The 27495-nt window shown below is 47.6% G+C and overlaps 1 protein-coding gene across 2 annotated transcripts in view; it reads right to left on the bottom strand.

Annotated features, from left to right (window-relative positions):
• Positions 1 to 27495, bottom strand: part of egl (Egl_like_exo domain-containing protein) — a 325918-nt gene that overhangs the window by 20881 nt on the left and 277542 nt on the right. For both annotated transcript variants that reach the window (XM_070541355.1, XM_070541356.1), the window contains 2 exons: positions 18612 to 18692; positions 18437 to 18556 (listed from right to left, as the gene is read on the bottom strand). In XM_070541355.1, the coding sequence (XP_070397456.1) occupies positions 18437 to 18556; positions 18612 to 18692 (201 nt within the window). The remainder of the gene's footprint in view (positions 1 to 18436; positions 18557 to 18611; positions 18693 to 27495) is intronic.

The raw sequence follows: 27495 nt of genomic DNA, 5'->3' as shown, positions 1-27495 counted from the left end.
GTGACGAGGATGGCAATGAGTAAACGCGGATTGTCCCACACCACCGCGAGCGGCGAAATACCGCCCCCCGTTGCTGTCGCCATGCCGCTGTATGGAAGGCTCAAGCCGTTCGAGGGAGATGGGTCCGCCTGGAAAATTTACGAGGAGCAAGTCCACGTGTTCTTCCGGGCAAACGACACACCCGAGGCCAAACAGTGGGCCATTTTCCTGGCCAGCTGCGGGACCCACGTCTTCAGCCTCTTGCTCGACCTCAAGCCAGCCACGCCGCACGTTAAGACGCTGGGTGAGCTGCTAGCCATAATGTGAGCTGCTTGCTCACATTTTAACCTCAGCACCATCCACACTCTAGCTACGAGTGTTAGCGAGTGCCTGCGCCTTCGGGGACCAACTGGACTCGCTGCTCCGGGACCGTTTCGTCTGCGGCATCAACAACTCCGCCATGCAGACGCGACTCCTGGAGCTTCCCGACCCGTCGCTGGATGCCGCCGCGAAGGCAGCACTGGCAATGGAAGCTGCTGCCAAGGCACCAGCGAGATTGCCCGTTGTGCGACTGGCTCACCGTCGGCGGAAGTGGCGGTCAACGAGTTGGTGACAAAGGGCAGTACCTGCGGTCGCTGTGGTGGTGCCCACTACCCCTCGCAGTGCCAGTTCTCTCAAGCACAATGCTTTACGTGCAGGAAAACTGGGCATGTCGCATGTGTTTGCCGAAGGGGGAGGACGAACAGCAAACAGCAGCAGCAGCAGCCTGATTCAAGCCCAGGTACAACACAAGCCCGTGGCCAGGGTAGCCATCGCAAGGGTACGTGGCGGAGGCATGCGGCGGCAAGCTCAAGTTCTTCCGTGGCCAGGCTCCACGTCGTGGCCGAGGACCCGCTGATTTTCGACATGTGGCGCACGGGCTTTGTACCGTCGTCTGTGCCGCCATACATGCTGACCGTCGAAATCTGCGGGCACCCCATTTCCATGGAGCTGGACACAGGGGCCAGCGTATCTGTATTGGCCGGGAAGCTCTTCAAGCGTACCTTCCCCGGCGTGTCCGTCAAGGCTTCGGGTGTGATGCTGCGCAGCTACTCCGGGCAACTCTCCCTGGTCCAGGGCCAGGCGCAGATCAGCGTTCGCTTTGGCGACAGGGAGGCAACCCTTCCCCTTTACTTACCGGAGGGGTTGTCGCCGGCGCTGCTGGGCCGAAACTGGATTCATGCACTGGGCGTTCGTCTGCCAGAGTACCAGGAAGCCAGTCTGCATGTGGTGCAAGACGTCCCCAACCTCCTGACAGAGTTTAAGTCCCTCTTCCAGCCAGGGGTGGGCACATTTGCCGGCACGAGGGCTGGCATCTATGTACCTGAGGGAGCCCGGCCACGTTTTTTCAAGCCTCGCCCACTGCCGTTCGCCCTGAAGGACGGGGTCACCCAGGGGCTGCAACGGTTGCAGCGAGAGGGCATCCTGGTGCCCGTAAAGACATCTGAATGGGCCGCTCCCATCGTGCCAGCCCTCAAGCGAGATGGCAGTGTCAGGATCTGCGGGGATTTCAAAGTTACCATCAACCCCATCGCTACTGTCGAAAAGTACCCGCTGCCACGGATTGAAGATCTCTGGTCAGCATTGTCCGGTGGACAGAAGTTTACTAAGCTCGACCTCAGAGATGCTTACCAGCAGCTGGTGCTCCAGGATGCCGCCCGGAATTATGTCACTATATCGACAACTTTGGGACTCTTTCAGTACATGCGCTTACCGTTTGGCGTGGCCTCGGCCCCAGCCATATTCCAGAGGGAGATGGGCAACCTTTTCAGGGGCATGAGGCACGTGGCGGTGTACTTGGACGACATCTTGGTTACTGGCAGCGACGACGGGGACCACCTGCAGAATCTGCACAACGTCATGGCACGACTACAGGACGGCGGCCTCAAGCTCAAGCTGGGAAAGTGTGTTTCCCTAGCCCCCAGCGTTGAGTACTTGGGACATGTCGTTTCCCAGACAGGCCTAGCACCGGCTGCCCGCAAAGTTGATGCGGTGCTCAAGGCACCTAAGCCCGATAACAAGAATGAGCTTCAGAGCTACCTGGGCCTCATCAACTTCTACAGAAGTTTTCTGCCGAACCTGTCGCAGCATCTACAGCCGCTCCATTTTCTGCTTCGAGATGGTCAACAATGGGTCTGGAAGAAGGAGCAGGACCAGGCCTTCCAGCGCAGCAAGGAGCTAATCACCAAGGCTCCAGTGCTGGTGCACTTCGATCCTGCTAAGCCTGTTGTCCTTACCGTAGATGCGTCGCCCTACAGTGTGGGAGCCGTCCTGGCATACCGGGACAAAGATGGCCAGGAACGCCCTGTGTTGTTTGCTTCTCGACGACTTCATGCTGCAGAGCAACGTTACAGCCAGCTGGACAAGGAAGGCTTGGCCCTGATGTTCGGTGTTGAATGCTTCCACCAGTACCTGTGGGGCCGGAAGTTCGAGGCGGTCACGGACCACAAGCCGCTGTTGGGGCTGCCGGGGCCTGACAAGGCAGTTCCTGTGCAGGCATCACCTCGAGTGGTACGCTGGGCCTTGAGGCTGGCAGCTTACAGTTACCAGCTGGTTTACCGTCCGGGAAAGGACCTGGGACCTGCTGATGCCCTGAGCCGCCTGCCCCTGCCACAGGTGCCTGATGCTGTTCCAGAACCTGCTGAAGTGTTCATGCGAGAACACGCGTACACGGAGGTGCTCTCCCGATCTACGGTATCTCAAGCGACCAGCCAGGACCCAGTCCTGTCTCAGGTGGTCAAGGCGGTGTCCCGTGGAGAGGAATTGGTGCAGTACCTATAGCCACAAGGCCGCTGAGCTGAGCTTGCAGCAAGGCTGCCTACTGTGGGCTTTCAGGGTGGTGATCCCACGAAGTCTCCAGTCCAGGGTTCTGCAGCTGCTGCATGCGGGTCATCCAGGGGTAGAAAAGACCAACATGGTGGCCCGGTCCCATGTTTGGTGGGCCTGACCTGGACCAAGACATCTCTCATTTGGTGCAGAGCTGCCAAATCTGCCAGGAGAATCAGCGAGCCTCGCGTCGTGTGGAAATCGCCCCCTGGTCGTTCTCACAGAGACCGTGGTCCCAACTACATGTGGATTTTGGGGGACCCTTCAAGGGCCATTACTTCCTGGGGGTGGTGGACGCCTTTTCGAAGTAGGTGGAGGTTCTACCTGTCACCACTCCATCAACAAGCGCATTCATTGCAGCGCTACGGCAGGTCTTCGCCGCCCGGGGTTGGCGGCTGTCATAGTGTCCGACAATGGTCCTGCCTTCGCCAGCGCAGAGTACCTGGCCTGGCTGACGAAAAATGGAATCCGCTGGATGATGGTTCCACCGTACCATCCTGCTTCAAATGGTGCAGCCGAGCGGGTGGTGCAAACCATCAAAGAAAGGTTCAAAAAGAGCCAGACTGGGGATTTCCGGACGCAGATTGCCTGGATAGTATTCCAGTACAGAACCACACGTCCCGATGTCACTGGTCGTGCCCCCTGTGAGCTCTTGCTGGGTCGGATGGTCAAGACTTCCTTGGACGTCTTGCATCCAGACCTACGATCCACAGTGCTTTTGAAGCAGCTGAAGCAGAAGCTGGCTGCTGACCAAGGATGCCGTCCTGGGCCTTTGCCAGAGTCGCGAGCTCCAGTTGTCGCCAGGAACTTCCGTCCTGGCCCATCCTGGTCTGCGGGACAGGTGGTGTCTCCTGCCAGCGCCTCATCGCTGCTCGTGCGCATGCCAGACGGGGCCATGTGGCACAGACATGCCGACCATGTGAGGCCTCGCCTCGGGACCTGGCCAGCACCCCCGACTGCCACTTCTGAGTTTCAGCCCGCAGAAGGACTAGCGGCAGCACCAGTCACTCCCAGCAGAGCACCACCTGCTTTGGAGGCGGCAACCGTAGCCGGTGGTGCGGCACCCGTTAGACTGGTGTCGAGCTCGGCACCACTCACGAGGCCGATTACTACGGACCCTCCGGATAGAGTGAGGCTGGCCCAGGCAGCACCCGTCGTTGCCACACCCTACCCATCAACACCGGTGCCCAGGCGGAGTACTCGACGGCGGAGGCCACCGGACCGTTACTCGCCTGAATAGCAGGCACCGTCGACCCAGCTAGGGTGGAGGCAGAGCCTCGTATTTAAAACATCGACGTTGGTGTTTTTCTTTAACAAACAAACTGGGGTTAAAGGGGTGTAGCAAGCATGTGATGCCCCCCAGGCATAATGTTCGTTCGCCGCCAGGCTCGGTGGCCTGCTAAAGCTCGGCAGGCAACATTGGTCACCACACCGTAATAAACACCAACAAGCACGGCTGCTCGCCGGTCAGTGGTCAGTCATCGTTCAGCACCACCACGCTGCGGAGTGTCCGTGTATCGGAGGGTGCCTCGAGCCCTCCCTTGTTCACGAGCCCGGGTGGATCGTGACACTACCATGCCTGTGCACGGAGAATATGCAACGCCAACGAGGAATCTGCCATGCGAGTGGTTGCCGAGAAGAGGGGACTGGGTGAAAAGCTGGCTCACAGCTTCAGCAAGTTTGAGGTCGCTGTCGTCGCTGCTAGGCCGCTGCGGCATCAGACCAAAATAACACGTTTGTCGCGTGAAGTAAATAAATACTGCATGTTTTTTTCCCCTTTCATCCTACTCTCTCAGAGTTCCGTTTTTAACAGGTAAGTGGGCGATCTCGTGCTATTTCAGTTAAGCAGTACTACCGTTTACTATGTACTTTTTCTGAGTTCCGGCCAACTACGGTTTAACGAGGTTGCACTGTATACTTTATATGAATGTTTCCTTGTAAAAGTGATGTTTAAACATTTGGAAACCTTTAGTGGCATTACCCATTTCGCACATCAAGCCGAAACTTTATCTAAATCACTCTGAAGGGCCTAAGAATCACAATCCCTATCAATAACCCTATACACTACGCAGTCGTCTGCAAGCATCCTGAAAAATGACAATGACCAGTGATATGACAAAATGACCAGATGATAGACCAGATGACAAAATGACCTAGTGATATCATTTATATAGAATAAAATAAAAGAGGCCCCATGACAGAGCCTTTGGGTACTTCAGAGGTCACTGCAGCAAGATCAAAGGAGAACCAAAGACTGTTGTCTATGTGAAAGATATTCAGATATCCATGCCTTTTTGTCCAATTTGTAGGTGTGTAATTTGCTAATAAGTAGGTATGTACTCACACTACTCAAATACTCACGTACAGGGCAAAAACCTGGAGGCTTACGAAAAGGGTTCTACTTAAATTGAGGACGTCGCAACGAGCTATGGAAAGAAGAATGATAGGTGTAACGTTAAGGAATAAGAAAAGAGCGTATTGGGTGAGGGAAGAAACGTGAGTTAATGACATCGTAGTTGAAATCAAGAAAAAGAAATAGGCATGGGCAGGACATTTATTGAGGGAAGATAACAGATGGTCATTAAAGGTTACGGACTGGATTCCAAGGGAAGGGAAGCGTAGCAGGGGGCGGCAGAAAGTAAGGTGGGCAGATGAGATTAAGAAGTTTGCAGGGACGGCATGGCCACAATTAGTACATGACCGGGGTTGTTGGAGAAGTATGGGAGAGGCCTTTGCCCTGCAGTGGGCATAACCAGGCTGATGATGATGAGGTCATGAGCTACAACGTCAAATGCTTAACGAAAATCTAGAAAGATGCAATCAATTATTTGCCTTTTGTCTATTGCTAGGGTCAAACCATGAAAGAATTCTACAAGCTGTGTAGTACAAGGAAAACTCTGCCGAAATCCGTCTTGGTTGGCATTTAATAGATTTTTCCCTTTCTGGGAGAAACATTTGCTAAGAGCTTACGTAACCTTCCAAGGCAAACTCAACTTTGGGGATTCCTTCATTGCATAGCAAAAAATCTGCAATTACAACCCGAAGTTGGCGATTACTAAATATGGAAGAAAAGTTACTAAATACTTCAACTTTGCGCTTGTCATTATCGAGAACTGTGCCTAAGTATTCAAGGGGAGGGACAGAATTGTCCTTCTGACCATTATACCAGATATACTTCCAAAATTCTTTCGACTCTTCTACCAACCATTCCTCAAGACAAGCAAAATAAGATTGCTTAGCCAATTTGGTTAAATTTTCAAAATCAAACTTCAGCCTCTTTAGTTCGGCTAAGTTTTCCAGGGACCTGTGTTTTTTTATACTTTAAGTATACCCTCCGCACCCTGCACAACAAGATGCGCTGTTCCAGATGAAACCATGGTTTATCACATTTATATGAAAGCATCCATGCCAGAACAAATTTATCTCGAATATAGAAGAGCTTTTTTTGAAAGCTTTTCGACAACTGTTCAGTGCTCAAATCATCCACTAATGTGTCCAATGTTGGGAAATACAAATCTAACGACCGGTTTATAGAATGGTAATCAGCCTTACAATACAAGAACAATTTTCTAGGCGGTTTCTTCACCATGGACACATTTTTAACACTAACATCAGCAAGAAAAATATTATGGTCACTCAATCCAGGCAGTGCATGAACGTCTGATACAACATCAGACACATTACACAACAGCAATTCCAAGACATGGCCAGTACCATCATCATGCAATGCACTGAGGGCATATTGTTCAAATGCATGAGTTTCCATTAGATAAACAATCGAGGAGCACAAACAACCTCTAACAGAACTCCCGGAAATTGCGCATCACCAGTAAATTTCTGGTAGGTTAAAGTCACGTCCAACCTAGAAACAATCATTTTTAAAACACTCCAGAAAGTCAGAAAGCTTGATGAACTGCTCATACGATGCGCTTGGTGGACAATAGTAGGAGCCAAACACTATGGTTTTTCAACTTACCAGCTGCATCCTACAAAAAACTGCTTCGACATTAAGTGGGCTTGCCACATGAATGCAAGCAATACTATTATTTACAAGAATAAAGACACCTCCACCGTGGGAATTTTGATTGCGCTGAAAACAGTGGTAGCTTGCTGGGAACATTTTGCAATTAAAAACAGAATCTAACCATGACTTGGTGTCCAACGCTGCCATGGCTGTAGAGTCTGTAGCAGGCATTGAAATTTATCAATAGAACCCCGAGAGGAAATCCTGTTCTACGCTTATGCAAAGGGCACTGCTGAAATACATCTCCCATTGCACTATCGAGCTGAAAGTGCTTTCTCCAGAGATAAAGCGTATCATACTTCAAAACAGCCTTCCTGTCTTCCCGCTTGTTGCCTTCCTGCTTGTTCAACTTCGCAGTCCCATAATTTCTTTCTTTTGTCCCTGACTGTGTGTGAAAAATCTTCAGATATGTTATAACTGGTGCCCTTGAGTTTGTAAGTGTGATTTATAGGAACAAAATTTTGCTAGAAGCCTGCTATGCTGGTTCTCTTGTTCTGGCACTCTGCTGCGACCCTTTGGTTCTCGACAGTGGTGACTCTGGCCTAAGAGATGACCGACTCCAGCAACCTAGTGCCCTAATGCAACCTTCTGCCTGACCCTACCTCTTGCCCACAGGACATAACAGCTCTCCAGCTCCACTTGCCCACGTTCTGGCGCAAGAACACGCAGCTCGTCCAGGTCGCACTCTTCATGGAACAGATTTTGCAGGCACATAACCTTCACCAATTTAGCAGCTAGACTTCCCTCTATATATGTGGATCAACTTCCCAGGACTTGCTCGGTTACTCTGTCATAGCAAGGTCTTCGTGCAGAACTTCTCGTCTGATTTGTTATTTCTGAATGAATGTGTGTTGTTTAGTGGTGCAAGGGCCAGGTAAGGCCAAAGAGCTGCTCTTCCTACTGAGCTCGCATGTACAGTACTGTTCAATTATACGGAGACATCAGGCGAGCTGTGAAAAATCCTTCTGCGGTGTTTGTAAGCCAGTCACAGTAGAAACCAGGATCGCACGGCATTTGGTAACAGTATCTTCTGTTTGATTCCAGCTCTTCAGTTCTGCTCCTCAGTCACTTTCTGTAAAATTGTTAGCAGATGACTGCCTTGGAGCTAGGCTGCCAGTGGCTGCCATTAGTATGCAGAATTTCTCGAACTAGGATTGCAGAATGACACCCAGCACCTATATGTATGCCCCCTAATTCCATCTGAGCAACCTGTATATCACCGGGGTGGAACGTCTTAGGCACCTACAGAAAAGTCTTAGAAGTGTTCAATTCTGCATCCTCTGCATGTCTGCTTTATTAACAGATGCACATCTGCTAATTGAACAGAACTTGTAGTCTAGGGTACTCTCAAGCCGCCTTTGTGTCTTAGGCAGTTGACAGCCAACTCCTCCTTGCTTGCCTTGTATGGATGGGCTTCAGCGGTACCAAGACAAGCAGAAACACTACAACACATGGTGGAATACCAAGCACAATGCTTTATTGCTCCAGAAGATTCACATCGAAGTAGGCTAGTTGTGACTACATTTGCCAACCACGGTCGTGGAGTGAAAAAAAGTGGCAGGGCGCAACAAAGGATAGGAACAAGATGTTTACCCGAGGTCCTTCCTTTGTTGTGGCTCGCAGTCTTCTCCTTACTGGCATTTGCCGGCTGGGCTGATGTCTACCTTGTACCTTGCTTTGTTCTTTGCTCAGTCCAATGGACGTGGGGCTCCTCGGCCACATGATCATTACGTTTGTCACCAGTTTGCAAGAGGTTTGCACCACAGAGTTTCATACAAAAATTATTAGAGGGAACTCTGGCACTGCAGTCATTGTACCTTGTACCATTGTAGGAAGTACATGGATTTGTCTGATCTTTGTGCTTGTGGATTCAGACGTTCTTGTGGCTTTGTATATTACGTTACATAAATCTTTTTGTCGTAAATTTCAGTACAATCTATACTCTTCGAAGTGCAGAAGACGCCGGGAACAAGCACAATTGCTATTAATTGCAATGACAGCTTGTCCAGGTGGCCAAATTGAAACATGTCAAGCATCTCAAGGCACTGGTATGGCCGCAATAAATTCATAAAGGTGTTTCATTCGCTTGTCGATACATGCGTTTGTGGTTTTATGGTTTTTTCAAGATCAGGCTTCTGTGCAAGAGTTCCTGTGTTCGAATCCTGCCGTCAGACAATTTTAATGATGTTTATTTAATTATTTATTACGCAGTGCACTGTTGACAATGACGAGTTTACAAAGTCACAAAGGCGTTTGAAGCCAAAAGGACGAAGTTTAGGCAAATCCATGTACTTACCATAATTCCCATGCTGGTACCACCATTCTCATTGCAGCTCTCGTAGACACTAGTGCCAGAGTTCCCTCTGGTACTTATTGTATAAAACTCTGAGTTGCGCCACCGCGAGAAAAATTTTCGGGCTCCTCACATGGGGAGAGGAGAAAAAGGCATCTGTTCCCTTACAGCTGTGGTGCACGTAGGAATGAGGAAAACTATGATGTTATGCAATGTTATGTGAGTCTAACCACAACTGACCTACTCGCTGTTGATGCTTCCACGATGCAGTCGGTGGGGTATTGATGTTTTGCAGGGCCCTTTTCAGCAGAATACATTGTCCTGTAACATCCCCCAAAGTCAGCCACACCGGGGTCAGCTGGAGAAGGCGTGGCGCACTTCGTTTTTCTGTGGTCCACCTGGTGGGCCCACATGCCCTTGGAACACAGGGCCCTGGTTCCGCAGACCGCCGATCGGAAGGCTTGTGCCACTCCAGCTCAGCAGTAGAACGGTGTAAGGACCAAAGTGCGCTGCTTAAGGCGAACCCTCACTCCAAAGGTTGGCTTCCTGTGCTGGCACTCGTCTCTTGTAACCAGTGGCCTCAGGAAGTGCACCAGCGTGGCTATCTGCTAGACTGGAAATGTGGCTCCACGCCATATGCCCTCAGCTCTCAGTGACCTCCATGGCCATCTTTAGCCGCTGCAAAGGTGCTGGTTCTGCTGCTACGAGTGGGTCTGGACTGGTTATGGTCTGTTATGCCGACTGCAGGTGTTGTAGGGGTGTGCCATGATGGTTGATGGGCCATTGCTAGCCTGCCCATGCACTGCTGGTTCAGGCGCAGCAGCTTCCACAGTGCGTTCCCCCGGAAGTACTGCTTCAGCTCACCTACGTGAATTGGTCCACTGATACAACCTGTGTTCAGACACCTCAGCTCGTAGTTCAGTCATGAGAGCTTCTTAGCAACTTCATAGGGCACCAACCCATTTGGGTGCTAAATGCGCCACAAACCCTGTGTTCGCATCGCGGCGTGCATGGTTACGTTTCTCAACCAGGTCTCCCGTTTTAAATTCCATGTCCCGGTGCACTAGGTCATAGGAGGCTTTTCAACTCTCCCTGGCCTCTGCGTGGTTGTGATTCACTTCCTTCATGGCATTTGCCAGGCGATCACACAAACACCTTGCATACTTGCTGATTGCCATTTCTGCTCCAGATCAATCTGTCCATTTGGCAAGTGCAGTAAAACCTCATTAAATCGTACCGACTTAAACAGTAGTTTTGTTTTAAAAGCAGTAGGGTCAAATACCCGATTCAGTGGCCATTGAACATAATGCATTTTGTATCCACATAAACTGTACCAGCTTATTGCATACGTGTCGCTTAACACATAGTGTTTCCACTTTTTGTCGCACAATCACGGCGGTATGTTGTCCCCATTGGGCGGCCCGGCAGAACAAGCCTCAGAGATCCAAACAACCTCCAAGCACCCTGTGCGTTTGCGTGTAAAGGCACATCAACATCATTTCAGCGCCAAGCCAGGCAGCGCTGTAGCATCGTGCAAGCTTCTTCATTGCAATAGCAATTATATGGACATTCCAGGCACATTTCTGCCATCGGCATCAACGTGAGGTTCTTATAAAGTGCAAGGGCAATAAAACCGTTGCCGCGCGCCATATGCTGTATGTGGAAGTGCAAGAGTGTGAGGGTGAGCCAGCGAACGCGGTTAAATCTCGCATGCGCGAGCGCGGAACGCCACTCGGATGTACGCCCTATCGTGTCGCACATGAAACAGTGGGGTCAGGCGAGAAAGGAGTGGCGTTTTCTCCGGCGATTGCTAGGGTGCCTCGATGTCGCCCGTCACTCCGACAGGGTGGAGACAACTGTGGCGTCTACTACAGTGTTGGCCACGCAAATAGCGAAGGCCATAGTAGACACCTTTGGCGAACAGCGTAGGGACCTGTTGCCGGCACTCGTGTGTCTTGAAAGTGATCTGGAACGCAGTCGAAGTGCGCCTGCATGCAGGACGCATCTTCAAAGCAATCTGCGATGTTTGCAGAGTGCACATAGCGCTGGTAGCTTCGTATGCGCTGTGCTTTCACCGTTTCGTTTGAAAGATGCATGAAGGTCAATTCGGTTGCTGCTGCCACGATTCTTCACTCAAGAATTTCGGCAGCGAGCTTCCGTGCTCATTGAGCAAGATGTGTTCATGTATAGCTGTGCGCATGTGACACCGTGCTGGTTAATTTAGTCAAAACACATTGGCAGGCTAGTTGGTTTGAATCCATGAAAGAATGTGTAAGCTCGACTCAACAAGGACGCAGAAGCAGACAGCAGCAGTCTCTTTGTGTGTTTCTTCCTACGTCCTCGTTCAGTCATGCTTACACATTCTATCATTGTTAATTAAGTTAGTATGCGAATGTTTACAAGTTGATACGGCTTCTAAAACTACTATCCTTACTTGGTACAGCTATCCACTAATTTGCTATCGCAATCGGTGCTTTCACTTTTGGGCGAAACTGAAATTTTTCTTATAGGACTCGCGTCATGGCAAAGCTTGGACAAAAAAACATCGGATGCTCGGCATAGAAGAAAAATTGGACATCGTTCCTGCTATTGAACTTGTCACAATGTTGGCGCTGGCACACAACAGGGATCTACCGTTGACTACGGTGTGTGGCGTTCGGAATGCGACAGCGAAAAGCTGTTGGCTACGAGGTTCGAGCTCTTGCCATCGTAGCCTCTGTTGTTGCTGAAGTGTCACCTAACGACAGTCATGATGACGAAACGAAAAGTGACAGCATGGACAATTCATTCAGGCCCGACAGTGGCAGAAGCTGTGCTCTACGTCAGTGCAATCGATGCAATCGTCGCGATGAGAATAGCAGCCCACAATGAAAAAGGCGCACCACGACTTCTGCAGTGCTACTGCACCCATGCACGGCGGATATGGAAAGCCAACGAGGAATCTGCCATTCGAGTGTTTGCTGAGAAGAGGGGGTGGCTGAAAAGCTGGCTCACAGCTTCAGTAAATTTGAGGTTGCTATCATTGCTGCTAGGATGCCGCAGCATCAGACGAAGATAACAGACTTTTGTTGCACAAAGTGAATAATTACTGCATGTTTTTGCCCTTCAATTGCACTCTCCCCGAGTTCCATTTTTGACAGGTGACTTTTACTGAGCTCTGGTCAACTACTGTTTAATGAGGTTTCACTGTATTGTGACTGTCGGCATCTGTAGATCTGTCCTGCACATCAGGAAAGCTGGCACGAAACCTGTTGAATGGTTTTCACTCGTTTTCAAGGCAAAGGGAATCGTGTCCAGGTGCTTATCCCACTCAGTATGCATCCAGGCGCATGCCCCAATCGGTGGCTTCACATCTCAATTTTGGCGTTCTGTCACATTCGACTGAGGATGGTAGCACGTTGTCTTCAGCTGCCGGACACTGATTGCTGAACACGTATCCCTAAAGTCTTCAACATAAAATAGAGGCATTTTCAGTGATCAGCCACTCTGAAAACGCATAGCAACAGAAAGTATCCGAGAGCTTGTTCAGAACCTCCTTCTTGGTCGCTTTTTGCAGCAGGTAGAGTTCAGCTATACCACTGGAATGACAAGTGATCAGTAGCAGAAATTTATACCCTCACTTAGCGCAGCAGCAGCCCAATCAAATCGCACGCCACAAGCTCCCATGACTCTGTGCTCACGATTGGTTGCAGCAAGCTGGGCGGCTTCCCGCCTCTTGGCTTTTTTGCTAGGCAGATGTGGCAGGTTTATACAGTCAAACCTCCTTAATACATTGTAGGCCGGGAAGGGCATTTAGGTACGCACTAAACAATGTACGAATTAACCACCAATGCAAGTTTAGAAGCTGAATACCTGTCAGAAAAGTACTGCATCATGATGCTCTCAAACACACGTACTCAGACAGGCTTTATTTCTGGTGAGGCAGCAAAAAATCAGCGATCTTCACTTGCCACTGTAGTGGCTTTGCCGTGACATCTTTGAACTTGGTAAGGCCGTGAGCAAGTTTGTCCACGAGGCCCTGCTTCTCTGCAAAAGCTCGCATGACGCTCAAAGCACATGTCGTGTCAGATAATGAAGGGCCATCGTCGACTTCCGCATTGTCATTGCCATCACTTTCGCTTGAAGATGGTGAGGTGCAATGGCAGCAACAATGTCGTTATTGGAGAACTCCGCAGATGTAACAACGTCGACTTCTTGATAACATAAACACGACATACCGCAGCAAAGGCCGTTAAACACCACGACAACACCACAACTACAAATGCGGAATGAAGAAATGAAGAATGAAGCTGAATGAATAAAAAAATTTCATGCAAGAACTTCTCTGGGAGTTGTCTAAGTATGCGTAAGCACTGTGCCACTTGCTCATCTCCATGTCATTATCAATGTTACGAAACTTGATCCGGCCAGTACAAACGACAGCGCTGCGGCAATACGAACTGGTGTGCACGGCGGCACAAGGTGCATTGATAACGCAAGCACAGTACTGCAGGTGTCGGCGCTCAGTGCACTGATGATGTTCTGATCATTATAAGCCGTTATCGCTCATAAGCACCTTATCCATCCGCATTAAACCATCAGAGAGCTTCAGTTTAGGGGACACAAGCGGCTTGCGTACGCAAAGGGGCAACAATACTGTGGATGCGCAGACTGCCATGTCTACTTGCATTCTTGGGGTGGCCAAAAACATTGCTGCCCATACGAGTATGTTCCCTAGAATATTGGCTAGTCTGCTGTCCGAGTGAGGACTGTTTTCGAATGGCAGTGGCGCTGCGAGCAATCCTCATGCTACGGTGCAGTCCTTGGCCGGAACGGCTGCATGTTGGCGAAGCGTGCGTGTGCGCGCTCGTCGTATAGTTCAGCCGTTTATCTCTTTTAAGTGATTTTCTGCCACCACATACTTACGCCGCATTAGAGCAGTATTTGTCACGGATGTGATAAGAGATTTTAGCTGCGTAAAGTGGTACTCGTTCACAAAGACTTTTTGTTGAGCCGTATAAAGCATACGACTCAGAACACAAAGTGATTGCTCAGCCTGGAATAGCTTGAACACTGAATTTATTTATTCATGCAATACTGCTGCCTTTTGGCAGCCAAGGCTGCAGTGGTTAAAAGTGAAATAACAAAATTCAAAGGGCCCTTAGTTATCCAAATGCTAAGGCACTGCGACCACCTTACAATACCTATGCACTTTCAGTCATCTTAATTTAACTTTGCCACAATTAACACCAAAGGTTGAGGGTTCCACTCCCATCAAAGGTCATGAGTTTGAGTGTTTAATTAACTCTGCTTAATCAGCTTCGCCCTAATTAACACCAACGGTCATGGGTTCGACTCCCACCAAAGATCCCAAGTTCGAGTGTCTTAATGAACTATATCCTAATTACCTGTGCTTTAATTAATTTCACCGTAAAACCAATGGTGTGGGTTCGAGTGTCCTAATGAACTCTAGCTTAATTAAACATGCCTTAATTCACTCTGCCTTCATTAAGATAGCCTCAATTAACTTTCAATTAGTTGATGTCATCAACTGCCTCGATTGGCTCACTTGACTTTTTGGACCATCGGGGCCACACCAATGCCGACAACGCCAGATTCCACCTCATGAGCCATATAATGTTTGCGCATTAATAACCAACATGAAGTACAAGTGTGCAATGTGGCAGTAGAGGGTAAAAATCAAAATCAAACCCAAACTCGTTCAAAACCTATACAAGAAAAAAAATACCACTTTCAGTTGAGGGTGAGCAAGAACGGTGAGAACAAATATCAACACATATTAATAGATCAAATTGCAAACGGCAATAGTAAACAAAACGAAGAAAGATATCATGTGCGAAGCATGCGCTGCTGATGTGATGCAAGGAAATGACGCGACATGTAAAGTTGATATCACGCATGGTCAAAGAGAGCATCCGAATATGTTTCGACAATAGATAAAATTGTGGAAGCACGTTCCACTGCGCGATAATCCCATGCAAGTAATCAAGCACACAGTTAAAACAAATTATAAAGGGAAGAATAAAGAACCTTTAGAAAACAGTGTAAAAAAACTACAGCACATAACGTCCGATGAAATGGCAAGAGGCTTGTGAATAAGAACATAAATTTAAAAAAAAAACAATTATCAAGGCCGCTGAGCGTGCGTTCCCGATGTAACGCAATTGCCGAAATGCAATTTTTTCATCTTCTCATTTTCAAATGTACTAGCTTTTCTTTTTTCGCTGTCCTTTCATTATCGAGACACTTCATGAAAAACTGACGATGCAGAAGATGTTGTAAGCCCACCCGTGCCAACCCGCCGCAGTGCATGCAGGCAGCCAAGCAAATGACAGCAAAGAGCATAGCAGTAGGGCTGCTCGCAGCACTCTCTGTGCTTTCATTCAAAAAGCATCCCGCCCGCTCTATAGGGAGCGGCATGCAGACAGCGGAGCCAATATTCTAGGGACCATACTAAAAGGTCATGTTCCATATGTGACTCTTGCGGGGTACGAGAACTTATGATAAGCAAGACCAGCCGAGACAAGCCGCTCATCCAGCCACACAGACGGAGAGAATATGGCATGCAGGAGGCTCTAAATAAACAAAACACAGACCACAATGGATTATGCTGCGTGAGACACCTAACCACAGTTTACCAAACGTATGTCTGGATTGCTTCGGCTCGGCCTCAGTCGTAACGTAGGCGCATAGATAATCTGATAAATATCTTACCTGGTGCTGACAGACATCGTTTTTATATATAATAACTGCTTTTAATAAGAATAGTTTATTATGTTCAATCATATGCTTGATTTCATATCTTAAAAAATGATAATGCAGCAACGATCAGATGTTGGTGGTGCTGCGAATGCATGTGACCCTAGTGTAGCTTGCGTTTGGGGCTGCTAACATATAATGTGTTTCTGCTTGCAAACACAAACACAAATGCACCCAAGTGTTAGGGGCTACACCGCCTTGCGTCCTTTTAACTAAATTTTTCTATTATCCCCCGTGATCAAACGTTCACCGGCAGTGCCTGCGTATATGGCGTGGCCATGCAGATCGCATCTTGAAAATGATCTGCGATGCGGACAGAAAGTGTCGACTGCTAATAGGTCCCTGCGCTGTGTTTCTGCTGCTGCGCGCTGAAGACAGACGCGCGGGCCCACATCTTGACAGCGACCTGCAAAAGGGGCAGGGTGTGGCTTGTGTCGAGAGCTTCGTGAACGCAGTGTGATGGCACAGTCTGGTACACTTGCTCGCTGCTGCGGGCTTTATCTCGAAAGCGGTTGTCTTAAGGGATGGAGAGACATTTTTCTCATTGGTTAAGCATAGAAATCCTGAAGGGGCAGCACAATATGACGAAGACAGAAGGCTGGAACACACAGGACAGCTGTCCTGTGTGTTCCTGCCTTCTGTCTTCGTCATATTGCCCTGCCCCTTCAGGATGTTCAACCAGTACCAACTCGCCCAAGTGTCAATCCTTCTAAAGCCTAGAAATGCCTATGCATTTAAAGGAAATTTGCTTTTGCGTGGTTGCTACTTGAATTGGATTGGGTTCGACAGCGACACTGAATTCGCACCCCTAAGGGTAGCTTCTTTGTGCTACCGGATGCGAATCTCAAAGGCCATGCTTTTATGCACTGCAATCAGACACAGCTGCATGGGCAGAAACTACTCATGGTCTACGAACTACGTCACTAAATGGTGGCCATGTTTAAATGTCACTATGCATGGCCGTTCTTAGTTGGTGGAGCGATTTGTCTGGTTAATTCCGATAACGAACGAGACTCTAGCCTATTAAATAGGTGCGGGGTTCCCAGCACCTTACGATCTTCTTAGAGGGACAAGCGGCTCCTAGCTGCATGAAACAGAGCAATAACAGGTCTGTGATGCCCTTAGATGTCCGGGGCCGCACGCGCGCTACACTGAAGGAAGCAGCGTGTCTTTATCCCTGTCTGAAAAGACTGGGTAACCCGTGGAACTTCTTTCGTGATTGGGATAGGGGCTTGCAATTGTTACCCTTGAACGAGGAATTCCCAGTAAGCACGAGTCATAAGCTCGCATTGATTACGTCCCTGCCCTTTGTACACACCGCCCGTCGCTACTACCGATTGAATGATTTAGTGAGGTTTTCGGACCGATGTCCGGCGCGGCCTTTCGGTTGCGCCGGTCTGTTGGAAAGATGACCAAACTTGATCATTTAGAGGAAGTAAAAGTCGTAACAAGCGTCACTATCACGTCACTATCACGTCACTATCGCCAAAACACTAATTTTGAACTTCGTTCAAAATTAGTGTTTTGGCGCGGGTTGGTGTAGCTCAATGGTTTGGCGCAAGATGGCACAATTGGCGCAGCACTTCCATCCTTGGCAGAGGAGCGCGTGCAAATATGATCCTTCATAATTCCCACAAAGTGCAAAAGATGCATGACTGAATGCATTTGCTGCCTCTTTGTGTCTGTTTGTGGGACTTGAGGTGCCTTGGAAGGGGGGCCTCTTCTGTAACCCTCAATCATGAAATTCGCTGATATAGCCTCTTGATCGTGGCAGAGATGTGTCACTAATAATAGTGACAGGTCCTTGCCACGTCAGTCTCTCGGAATGGCGGATAATGACGCAATCGACGGAAGGGAGTCATTACAATGTACAGCCTCAGTTTTTGCGTAATCACTCTTAGCCACGGCTGTTCAATTACACACTCATGTGGCTGGGCTCCAGCATACAATGTTTCATGTGAAACCCCAATTTTGAAGCGTTTTCGCACCTTGAGGCATGTCATTACTCTAGTGCTTTGCCTTAACAGAATTGCAGAATCTGTATCATCTTACCAAACCCATGCATGCATTGAGAAGTCATCTTGCGTATTAATAGTACTAGTTTCCCCTAAAGACATTTGCTTTGCCCGTACTCAATATTATCGCACAAGAGAGAAGAGAGCAAAATGCATCCAGTCAATGGAAAACAGTGCCTAACCTTTCACTACTACACTCGACGTGATGCGGCAGTCCACTCCAGAGAGAGCTTGATTGAGCGACCATATGCACAGAGCTTGGTGGAACACATATGCGTCAGTCAACACTTCACTTTCAATTTTTTGCGTGTGGCAGTGTTGCATGTAGGTTTATATTGACAAATCATATTTCTCAATAGAGAGTTTCAGATTAGGGGCGCAAGTGACTTGCATATCCAAAATGCCCTAAGTGTGCTTGGGTTTCGCTGGAACCCCCAAGTGGTGTATGTGTGCAAGCAGAACGCGATCTGAACTATTTTGGCAGATTGTGCCTGAACTCACCTGGTCTCGGCGTGGATTGGCTGGCCCACTGTAGAGAGCGCAAAGAGTCCCCAAGGACACATTCTTCACCTTGTGCACGGGCTTGCCGACATCCTGCTGCTGCAGAGCTGCGTGTGCTGCCTGCATGGTCCAATTTTATGCCACATGTGCTCAAAGCACTTGGGCAAAAGCATACCTGGGTGTCAAACACATTCTGCAGCTTGATGCCAAACTGGAAGAAGAGGGCTGCACTGTCGTTCCTGCAGTCATGCATCACCTGCACACATGCAGCAAATGGGCATCACTACATGCCCAACATGCCTGTTCAGCCACCCTTGCATTTTAATCAGCAAGGTTTGTGCTTACCACAATGACAGTATGTATGATAGTCAGTGATGTTGACCATGCTTTGTAGATTTGTTACCACAATGTGGAAGTGTCTCCACCGAAACTGTGGTTAACATATGTGGGAGATCCAAGCCAACCAAACTGATAAGGTAAGCTATTTTGAAATGTGCAAAACTGAATTTCAAAACAGGGCTAACCAGCAACTTCAAGAACAACAGTTTTTATTTATTTATTTATTTATTTATTTATTTATTTATTTATTTATTTATTTATTAAGTACTGCTAGCCTGAATTCCAGGCCTTAAGCAGGAGTGGGTTACACTTCGGTACAAATGTACCTGAAAAACAAAAAGAGCACACACACAAACAAATGGAACTGAAGAAAAGTGACTAGTGTGCCAAGTACGACACTCAATTATATAATTTCAAATGGAAAATTGTATATATGAACACACAGCATATCACAATAGTAGATATATGGACACACATCAAGACATATTAGACAAGTGCGTTGCTCAACAATTGACAATGTGAAGGAAACAAGAGAAAAAAAAAAGTATTTGGTTCGATGTGTTATACATGTCAATGCGATGCACAATATAAAGAAAACATAACTGTAAAAACATTAAAATAAAGAACAGCAGGATATAAGTGCGACGCTTGGTGATAAGACACTATCACTTCACATATTGAAGTGCGGCAGTGAAAGCGGCAACAGATGAGCTCTCGATTGCTTCTCTGGGCAAACGATTCCAATCACGGATGGTACGGGGGAAGAAAGAATTCATGTAACTGTTGGTAAAAACATTAAAATAAAGAACAGCAGGATATAAGTGCGACGCTTTCATGAAACGTTGCTAGACCATTGGTGATAAGACACTATCATTTCACATATTGAAGTGTGGCAGTGAAAGCGGCAACAGATGAGCTCTCAATTGCTTCTCTGGGCAAACGATTCCAATCACGGATGGTACGGAGGAAGAAAGAATTCATGTAACTGTTGGTTCTACAATAAATTTCGCTAACTTTTTTTGAATGGAAAGAACGAGTGGAACGCTGCGTAAGAGGTTTCAAGTACGTGTTTTTGTCGATTCCAAGGTTATCATTGTATATCATGTAGAATGTTTTTAGCCTTTCGCGGTACCGTCTTGTTTGTAGGGATTCTAGATTTGCAGAAATTAATAGAGCAGCTGGCGATGTTTTGCTGCTGTACGAATTAAAAATGAATCTAGCTGCCTTTCGCTGCATGCTTTCTAGTTTCCTTATATTTGTATTTGTGTGCGGATCCCACACTGCTGCAGTGTATTTGAGTGTTGGCCTTATATACGTTTTGTAGGCCAAAAGTTTTACATCGCTTGAAGCTTTGGGAAGTGTTTGCCATAAGTAGCCTAGTTGTCCCATGGCTTTCTTGTGTAAGTATGTGATGTGATCATTCCATTGAAGATCAGATGTAATAGTTACCCCTAAATATTTGTGACTTGAAACTACAGATAGATTGTTACCGCTGATGCTGTAAGTGAAAGTGAGTGGATTCATCTTACACGTAAGTCTCATCACTACCGTTTTGCTGTGGTTTATTTGCATCTGTCACGAAGTACATCAATTTGTAATCTGGGCTAAAGATTTGTTAAGAGAAACCTGGTCGTCAGAACTGTAGATTTCGTTATATAGGATGCAATCGTCCGCAAATAAGCGGATTTTTACCGGTATGTCTTGAGCAATGTTGTTTATGAAGATTACAAAGAATAACGGCCCAAGAACAGAACCTTGGGGGACACCTGAATGAACGTAGGCAGAATCTGAACTGACATCGTCGATGGACACTGATTGCTGCCTAAAAGATAAGTATGCTGCGATCCATGCAAGGAGGGAATCGTTTTTGAGTAGAGGTCTTAGTTTCAAAAGAAGTTTTGGATGCGATATACGATCAAAAACTTTCTTGAAGTCAAGGAATACGATGTCAACCTGACCAGATTTATCCAACGCTGTGGCAAAGTTGTGAATGCTCTCTAGTAGTTGCGTTTTTGTAGAAACTCCTAATCGGAAACCATGCTGGCGACTATCGATTATTTTGTTATCTTCAATGAAGCTGGAAATATGTTTAAAAATAATGTGTTCGAATACCTTAGCACAAGTGCAGACAAGAGAAATTGGCCTATAAGAGGTAACAATGGATGGATCACCTTTTTTGGGTATTGGAGTTATTCTGGCGCATTTCCAATCACTGGGAATTTCGGCGTGTGACAGCGAATTTCCTAAATATTAAACATAAGAATTTTGCGCACCACTCAGCATATCGGTGAAGGAAAGCGTTAGGGATTCCGTTTATTCCAGATGATTTTTTGACGTCTAGTTTAAGTAAAATTGATAGTATTCCCTCCTCACTGATAGTGATGTCATCAATTGGTGGTACTGCTTCAAACCTAAAAAAATGTGGAACGATACCATCGTCGTCAGTGAACACCGAACAGAAGTAGTTGTTAAGTGCATCAGCCATTTCCTTCTTATCAGTTCTTGCCATACTGTTAATTAGGAAACTCGCGATAGATTTCTTTTCCTTCAGAGATAGGTGTCGCGAAAATTTTTCCGGGGATGTAGAAAGAAAACTTTTTGAGGACACGTTTTGATAATAGTCCCTTGCCCTCTTGATGTCGTGCTTTAGTCGAGTTCGCAGTTCAGATAAATTATGAGCACTATCAGCAGAGGGGCGTCGCCGGTGCTGCCTACTTGCTTTTTTTACTTTTCTTCCCGGTCGAACAATATCTTTTGTTATCCAAGGATTCGTAGTATGTCGCTGTCTCCGCTTCCAAGGTACAAAATTGTTCATGCATTGCCAGACCGTTTCTTAGAAAAAACACCACAGGCTGTCGACAGATATGTTGCTTGATTCGTACCGGGACACAAAAATAGAAAATGAACAATCTAATGTATCTAGCATGGCGACATCGCTTGCTTGGTTAAACAAGGGAATTAGCCGATCTTTTCTCTGTTTTTCAGGCACGACGTTAACTGGGATTGTGAGACAAGTCATGTTGTGATCTGATATTCCCTCAAAAAAATGCACTGTCGGGTTTCACTTGAGCAGTATATCGTTAACGAGGAATAAATCTAAAACAGAAGCGATAGTTCCATTGACGCGTGTTGGTAGCTTTACAAGTTGGGTTAAAGCATGGAGGAGGACAATGTCAACGAGAGGCTCAGCGGAAGCAGAAAGTGCATCAGGAAACTCATCTGCCCAGCTGACATCTGGAACTTTGAAGTCTCCGACTAATAATAAATTGCTCTTACTGTTTCTATGTACACACAGGAATTCGTAAAGTTTCTCAAAGAAAACACTGGCTGAACTTGGTGGGCGATAAAATGCCCCAACCAGAAGGTGGAAATCCCCTGAAACAAATTTTACTATAACACATTCTACGTCCGCGATATCGGGTAACCTTGAGGCAGTCACAGATTCTCGAAACATTACTGCTACACCACCGCTGCGAGAGACCCTATCTTTCCTGTAAATTCTATACCTGACTGGTGCAATTTCCGAGTCATTAATGTCGCAGTGCAGCCATGTTTCAGTGATAACTAATATATCCGGGTTATGAGTGATTACAATAGTTTCAAGGTCCATTGTTTTATTGACAATGCTGCAGGGATTTATATTCACCCAACAAAGTGTTCTTTCCATGCAGCGTCCTTGTCATTTTGGTTGTGCACTCGCTTTTCTGTGTTTATGGAAAGGGACGATTTTCATTTCGGCAGTGTTCCATTCAAACAATTCGTTGTCAATTTTAACTTTATCGTGAATCAGCCTCACTTTTCTGCCATTATGTCTCGCGTCAACAGTGTTATCCCAAAGGTGTTTCCTAAGCTGTCTGGCTGCGGCTGAAAAATTTTCAGAAATCGATATGCTGCTTCCTTTTAGCTTAAAGCAATTTTTGAGCACCATCATTTTTTCGCGATGGTCGAACAACTTCAGTATCGTAGGCCATGGTCTATTTGATTTCGTCATTCCCAATCTGTGAATTATTTCGACAGATAGTACTTGCAAGCCCGGTTTGTTCCGGAATAGATTGTCAAGCACGCTTTCTGTGAGAAGTTCAGGCGTTTCCCGAGTGGTGTCAGGAATACCAAATATGATTAGATTATTCCTTCTACCTCGTTCCTCGGTGTCAACTAACTTTCTTTCCAAATTTTGGATTGTTCTTTCCATATCTGTCATTTTCTATCGAAATTCTTTCACTACAGCCAGAGATGTCTCGACGTTTTTAAGTTTTCCTTCTATTGCGTCAAACCTGTGCTGCATGCTTTTTTGACCGTCAAGTAGCTGTTGTAAAAGCTCTTTAGTGCTCGGACCAGGATTAGACTCTATGTCTCAAAATGTTCTTACTGCCTACTGACACGTGTACTTCTTTATCTTTACCGGGCAACCACTTCTCACTGCCTAACAAATGTTATCGCACAGCGCAGGACGCGCCTGCATGTAAAAGAAGTTTCTGGAATGTTATCGATGGTTCCATCCGCTGTATTTTTCCCGCAACTTGTGTAATCTGATTGCATGTATGCGCGACGCGAATAGTGTAGCACTTTGTGGAAGACATGCGGGCCCCAGCGGTTACTCTGGAACATTCGACGACTGATATATAACAGCCGACACGCTTGACCTGCTGATCAGATTTTCGCCGATCGCCGAGTGTGTTCGCTGCTACCATTGTTCTTTGAGTATAGCCTGCTTTTGAGGGCACAAGTTCACCCAATAGAACGCCAGTTTCTATAATCCCAGTTTGGCTGCCTTCTTCACTGTCACTACTACGTGACAGTACGGTATGCTCACAAGCAAGTTAATGCAAGAAACGAAGCTATCCTAAATGGCGGGTCGCCTCCAGTTTCCTTTGATGTGCATTTGTTGCACGTACCATATTTACTCACACAATGAATGCACTCACATGTTAAAACGCAACCCCAACTTTGCTCTTCAAGATTAAGATTAGCCCCTCTGTAATAAATATACTCCCAACTGTTGTTCCTTGCAAATGAATGGCCGTGCTGGAGTTTACTGAAGGGTGCTATTCTGGACACTGTCAAATCCTGCAATGGTGGCACACTGAGGCAATCAGAGCTTTTAAGATCTGGCAATGCGCAGAGTAGCATCCCCAGTTCAAGACTGGTGATGCTGGTGCATGCCAGCAAGTGCCACTTCTTGATGGAAAAATTAATGGACCCTGCCGCAGCACAGTACAAGAGCCAATCAAAATGGCACATACACTGCTGCACAGCTAGAAGCAAGGGAACCAGGAAGCCGTACAAACACTCACCTTATTTTTAAAGCCAAGCTACGATAAAAGATATGCAACTATATGATGATACACAAAAGATGTGGTCAGTAGCACTCATGCCACAGCAGGACCCTTGAATGCACAGGCCTGCAAGCATGTGTTCTAAATACTACTATAGCTGCAGCCTCTGATAAGAAGCTGTGCTACCGATGGTCTGGTTCTCTAACATGAAGTACACCAACATCATTTAAAAAAGCTAAGAGTAATTTCCTCTTTTATTTTAAACAGCGCCAAAGAAGCATGGACAAGAAACAGCACGCGACCAGCGCTGTCCCATCCTCCTCATTGTCCGCATCTTTTTGGCGCTATTTAAAATTAATGATCCCTATAAGCTAGCTCGCGCCCAAACCCTTCTGTGCAATTTGTTGTCAAAGTGTGGGTGTCAAAGTGTAGGTGTCAAAGTGTTGCCTACGAACATTATTGGATGTAGTGGAACTTGTTGACAGTGTGGTCAACGAAAGTGTTTTTTTCTGTAAGCCTCTAATTCATGAGACTCCAGCAACATGTGGAGGGCTGTCAACATTGTGCCACATTTGCCGCAGACAGGAGGCTCATCACCAGTCAGCAATTACAAGTGTATGTTATACGTGTGGCTGATTCTAGGTCAACAGATCATGACCTCGGTTAGTCGTATTTTTGAAGTAAGTGGCAAATTTCCTAATTGTGGTTTAATGGCATGCAGCTTGTATGTTTCAGGGTCCCACAAGTGTTGCCAACAGTTCCTAAGGTTTTTGTTTAGGAAAGGTTTCCAGTCTATGCGAGGGACAGCTATACAGGAATTACCGTATAATGCAGAATATAGGTCGAGGCGGAATATAGGTCGACCCCCTTACATTGAAGCAAAGAAGTCAACATAAAAATTATAAGGCACAAAACTTTGTTTTATTTAGTGGTGCCGCCAGAGTCGTCACCTGCTCATTCGTCTGAGCTATCTGAACTATTGTCTGAAGACGACTGCTTTTCGCTGGCTGCGTCCCACAACATGTCATCCTCGGTGCCATCCAAGGAGTTGCTAATGCAACACTTCCTGAATGCCCGCACCACCATATTGTTGGGCAGCGAGCGCCAAGCCTGCGGCACCCGTGTGGCCACAGTGGCGAGAGGCGGCCTGCGCAGCCGGCCGGTTGGAGTCGTAGGGTTGTCACCGACCATCCACTGATTATATTGTTCACGGACATGGTCCTTAAAGGGCTTGTTGAGCACGACGTCCAGTGGCTGAAGGGTTGAGGTGATGCCTCCCAAAATGACGGCGAGTTCTGTCCTCCCATCGCGGAGTGCCTGCTTCACACCTGCGCTCAAGTGCCCGCTAAAGGCATCCAAGACGAGCATGCTCGGACACCGCAGGAGTGCGCCGGGTCGCCGATTCCAGACGGTCTTAATCCAATTGAGCATGAGGGCCTCATCCATATAGCCCTTTTTATTCACGCGGACAACCACATCCCGTGGGAAAGCCTCTTTCGGCAGCGTCTTCCTCTTGAATATTATGTACGGGGGCAGCTTTCTGCCGTCTGCAGCACACGCGAGCATCACCGTGAAGCGCGAATGCTCATTCCCCGCAGAAAGAAGCTTCACTTCTCTTGCGCCGCGTTCACACACTGTGGTGGGCAATGGCATGTCGAACCACACCGACGTTTCATCAGCGTTGCCGATTTGTCCCAACATGTAGCCATGGCACTGGAATTCGACCAGCTTGTCCTCGTATGCCTCTGGCAGCTTCTGGCAGATTGATGTGCGCCGTCGAAGTGCAAATCCCTTGCGTCGCTTGAAGCGACGAACCCAATAAATGGAGCCCTTGAATTGTTCCTTGGGCAGTCCGGATTCTCGGGCTATCTCAATAGCTTTGATGCGGATGAGTTCCGCTGTCACTGGTGTTGTGTCGGCAGCGGCAGGCAAGTGGGGGGCCCCCGGCCAGCGAAGGCGCGCGAGCGCCGGCGCAGTGAAGGAGACTCGGAGCTAACTGCTCCCGATGAAAACCGGAACGAAGACTCAGCCGACCCGCGGTCGTTTATTACTAATAAAGGCTTCACACACCAGATGACACCTGATTGGTCCAAGCTCGTCACATGACAGAAAGGGGGGGGGGGGCGCCATCTAGCTAAACTACAAAACATACATGTACGATGACACTGAGATCTGACAAGGGCGACACTATACTACATCATCCCCCCCTGGAAAAAAAGCAAGCATACCGTGAAACGTGCACACAAGACGCGCACTAAAGTCCAAAGGCAATTTCAGTTCGTTCCCCCCAACGTTCACACACACGCACCAGTCTTACACAAAGCACGCTCTTAAGTCCACAACAAATTCAGTCCGTCCCCGCCCAAGTTCACATACACGAGCAACTGTCTTGGGCACCAAAACACAGGCAGTCACTCAAACAAAGTCTGACAAGGAACACGGCACAAGACTCACTGCACCGCAACAAGGAGCACTTTATACTAGTGTTAATGAAACGTGTGGACTGTCTCCTAAATGTCACAGCGAGGCCCCTAGCCGTGGCATTTCAAAGGCGGCAATACGCTCTACACTACAGAAACGAAATCATCGAGCCACGGAGGCCGTTTTTTGTCACGATGAGGACACGTGCATACCTCAGAACTTTGGGGGTTGCGACGCGTATTGGTCGACTTTAATGACCCAGTCGTCCCACTATTCCCCTCCCTCTGGTTGGACAATTGAATGTGGTTGTTGCTCGAAGCTGGAGAGGGTTGCCCAGGAAGCTCCTCTCGACGCCCCAACAAGTCCTGGGAGGCTACTGATTCCCCCACGGAATCAGAGACGACTGCTGACTGTGCAGACTCGGAAGTGATAGAGTCAGACGAACTACTTAGCTGATGCTTATAAATATGAGAAGACACTGTCACTACAGACGAGTCATCGGAATGACTATCCAGGTTTGAATACGAGTACACAAAGTCTTTATCACTTGGGTTAACTTAGACACATGCCACATCTTCCCATCACCGAGTACAAAAGAGGATGGTCCTACCTGGGCCTTAACCTTACGAGGTTTACTGTACTTAAAAAATCCTTTCCTCTTAAATCTTATTCTGACGGTGTCTCCCACCTTGATACGAGTTGCCTGAGCACCTCTACGTTTGTCTACGTACTGTTTAGTCTGCCACTGTTTCTGCAAGACTCTTTCTTGAACTTGAGGCACAAGACTATCCTGTTCCCGTAGATCTACACAGAGCCACATGGTTCCATCCTTCTCGCGCACCACTACTAGTGGAGACAACCACTCAGAAGCCTCGACGCGCTCGATGACGTTGCAGTCCTCGAGACGTCGCAATTCATGTGTGACCTGGTCACGGAGAGCCAGGGGTAGTCGGTGCAACTTTGAAGATGCTGGTTTCGCATCTTGCTGCCGATGAATTCGGTGCACAAAGTTGTTGACGAGAC

The sequence above is a fragment of the Dermacentor albipictus genome, chromosome 6, assembly GCF_038994185.2.
Source record: "Dermacentor albipictus isolate Rhodes 1998 colony chromosome 6, USDA_Dalb.pri_finalv2, whole genome shotgun sequence".
NCBI classification, from domain to species: domain Eukaryota; kingdom Metazoa; phylum Arthropoda; class Arachnida; order Ixodida; family Ixodidae; genus Dermacentor; species Dermacentor albipictus.
Note: the sequence above shows the minus strand (reverse complement) of the source record. Positions and strands in the feature narration are given on the sequence as shown.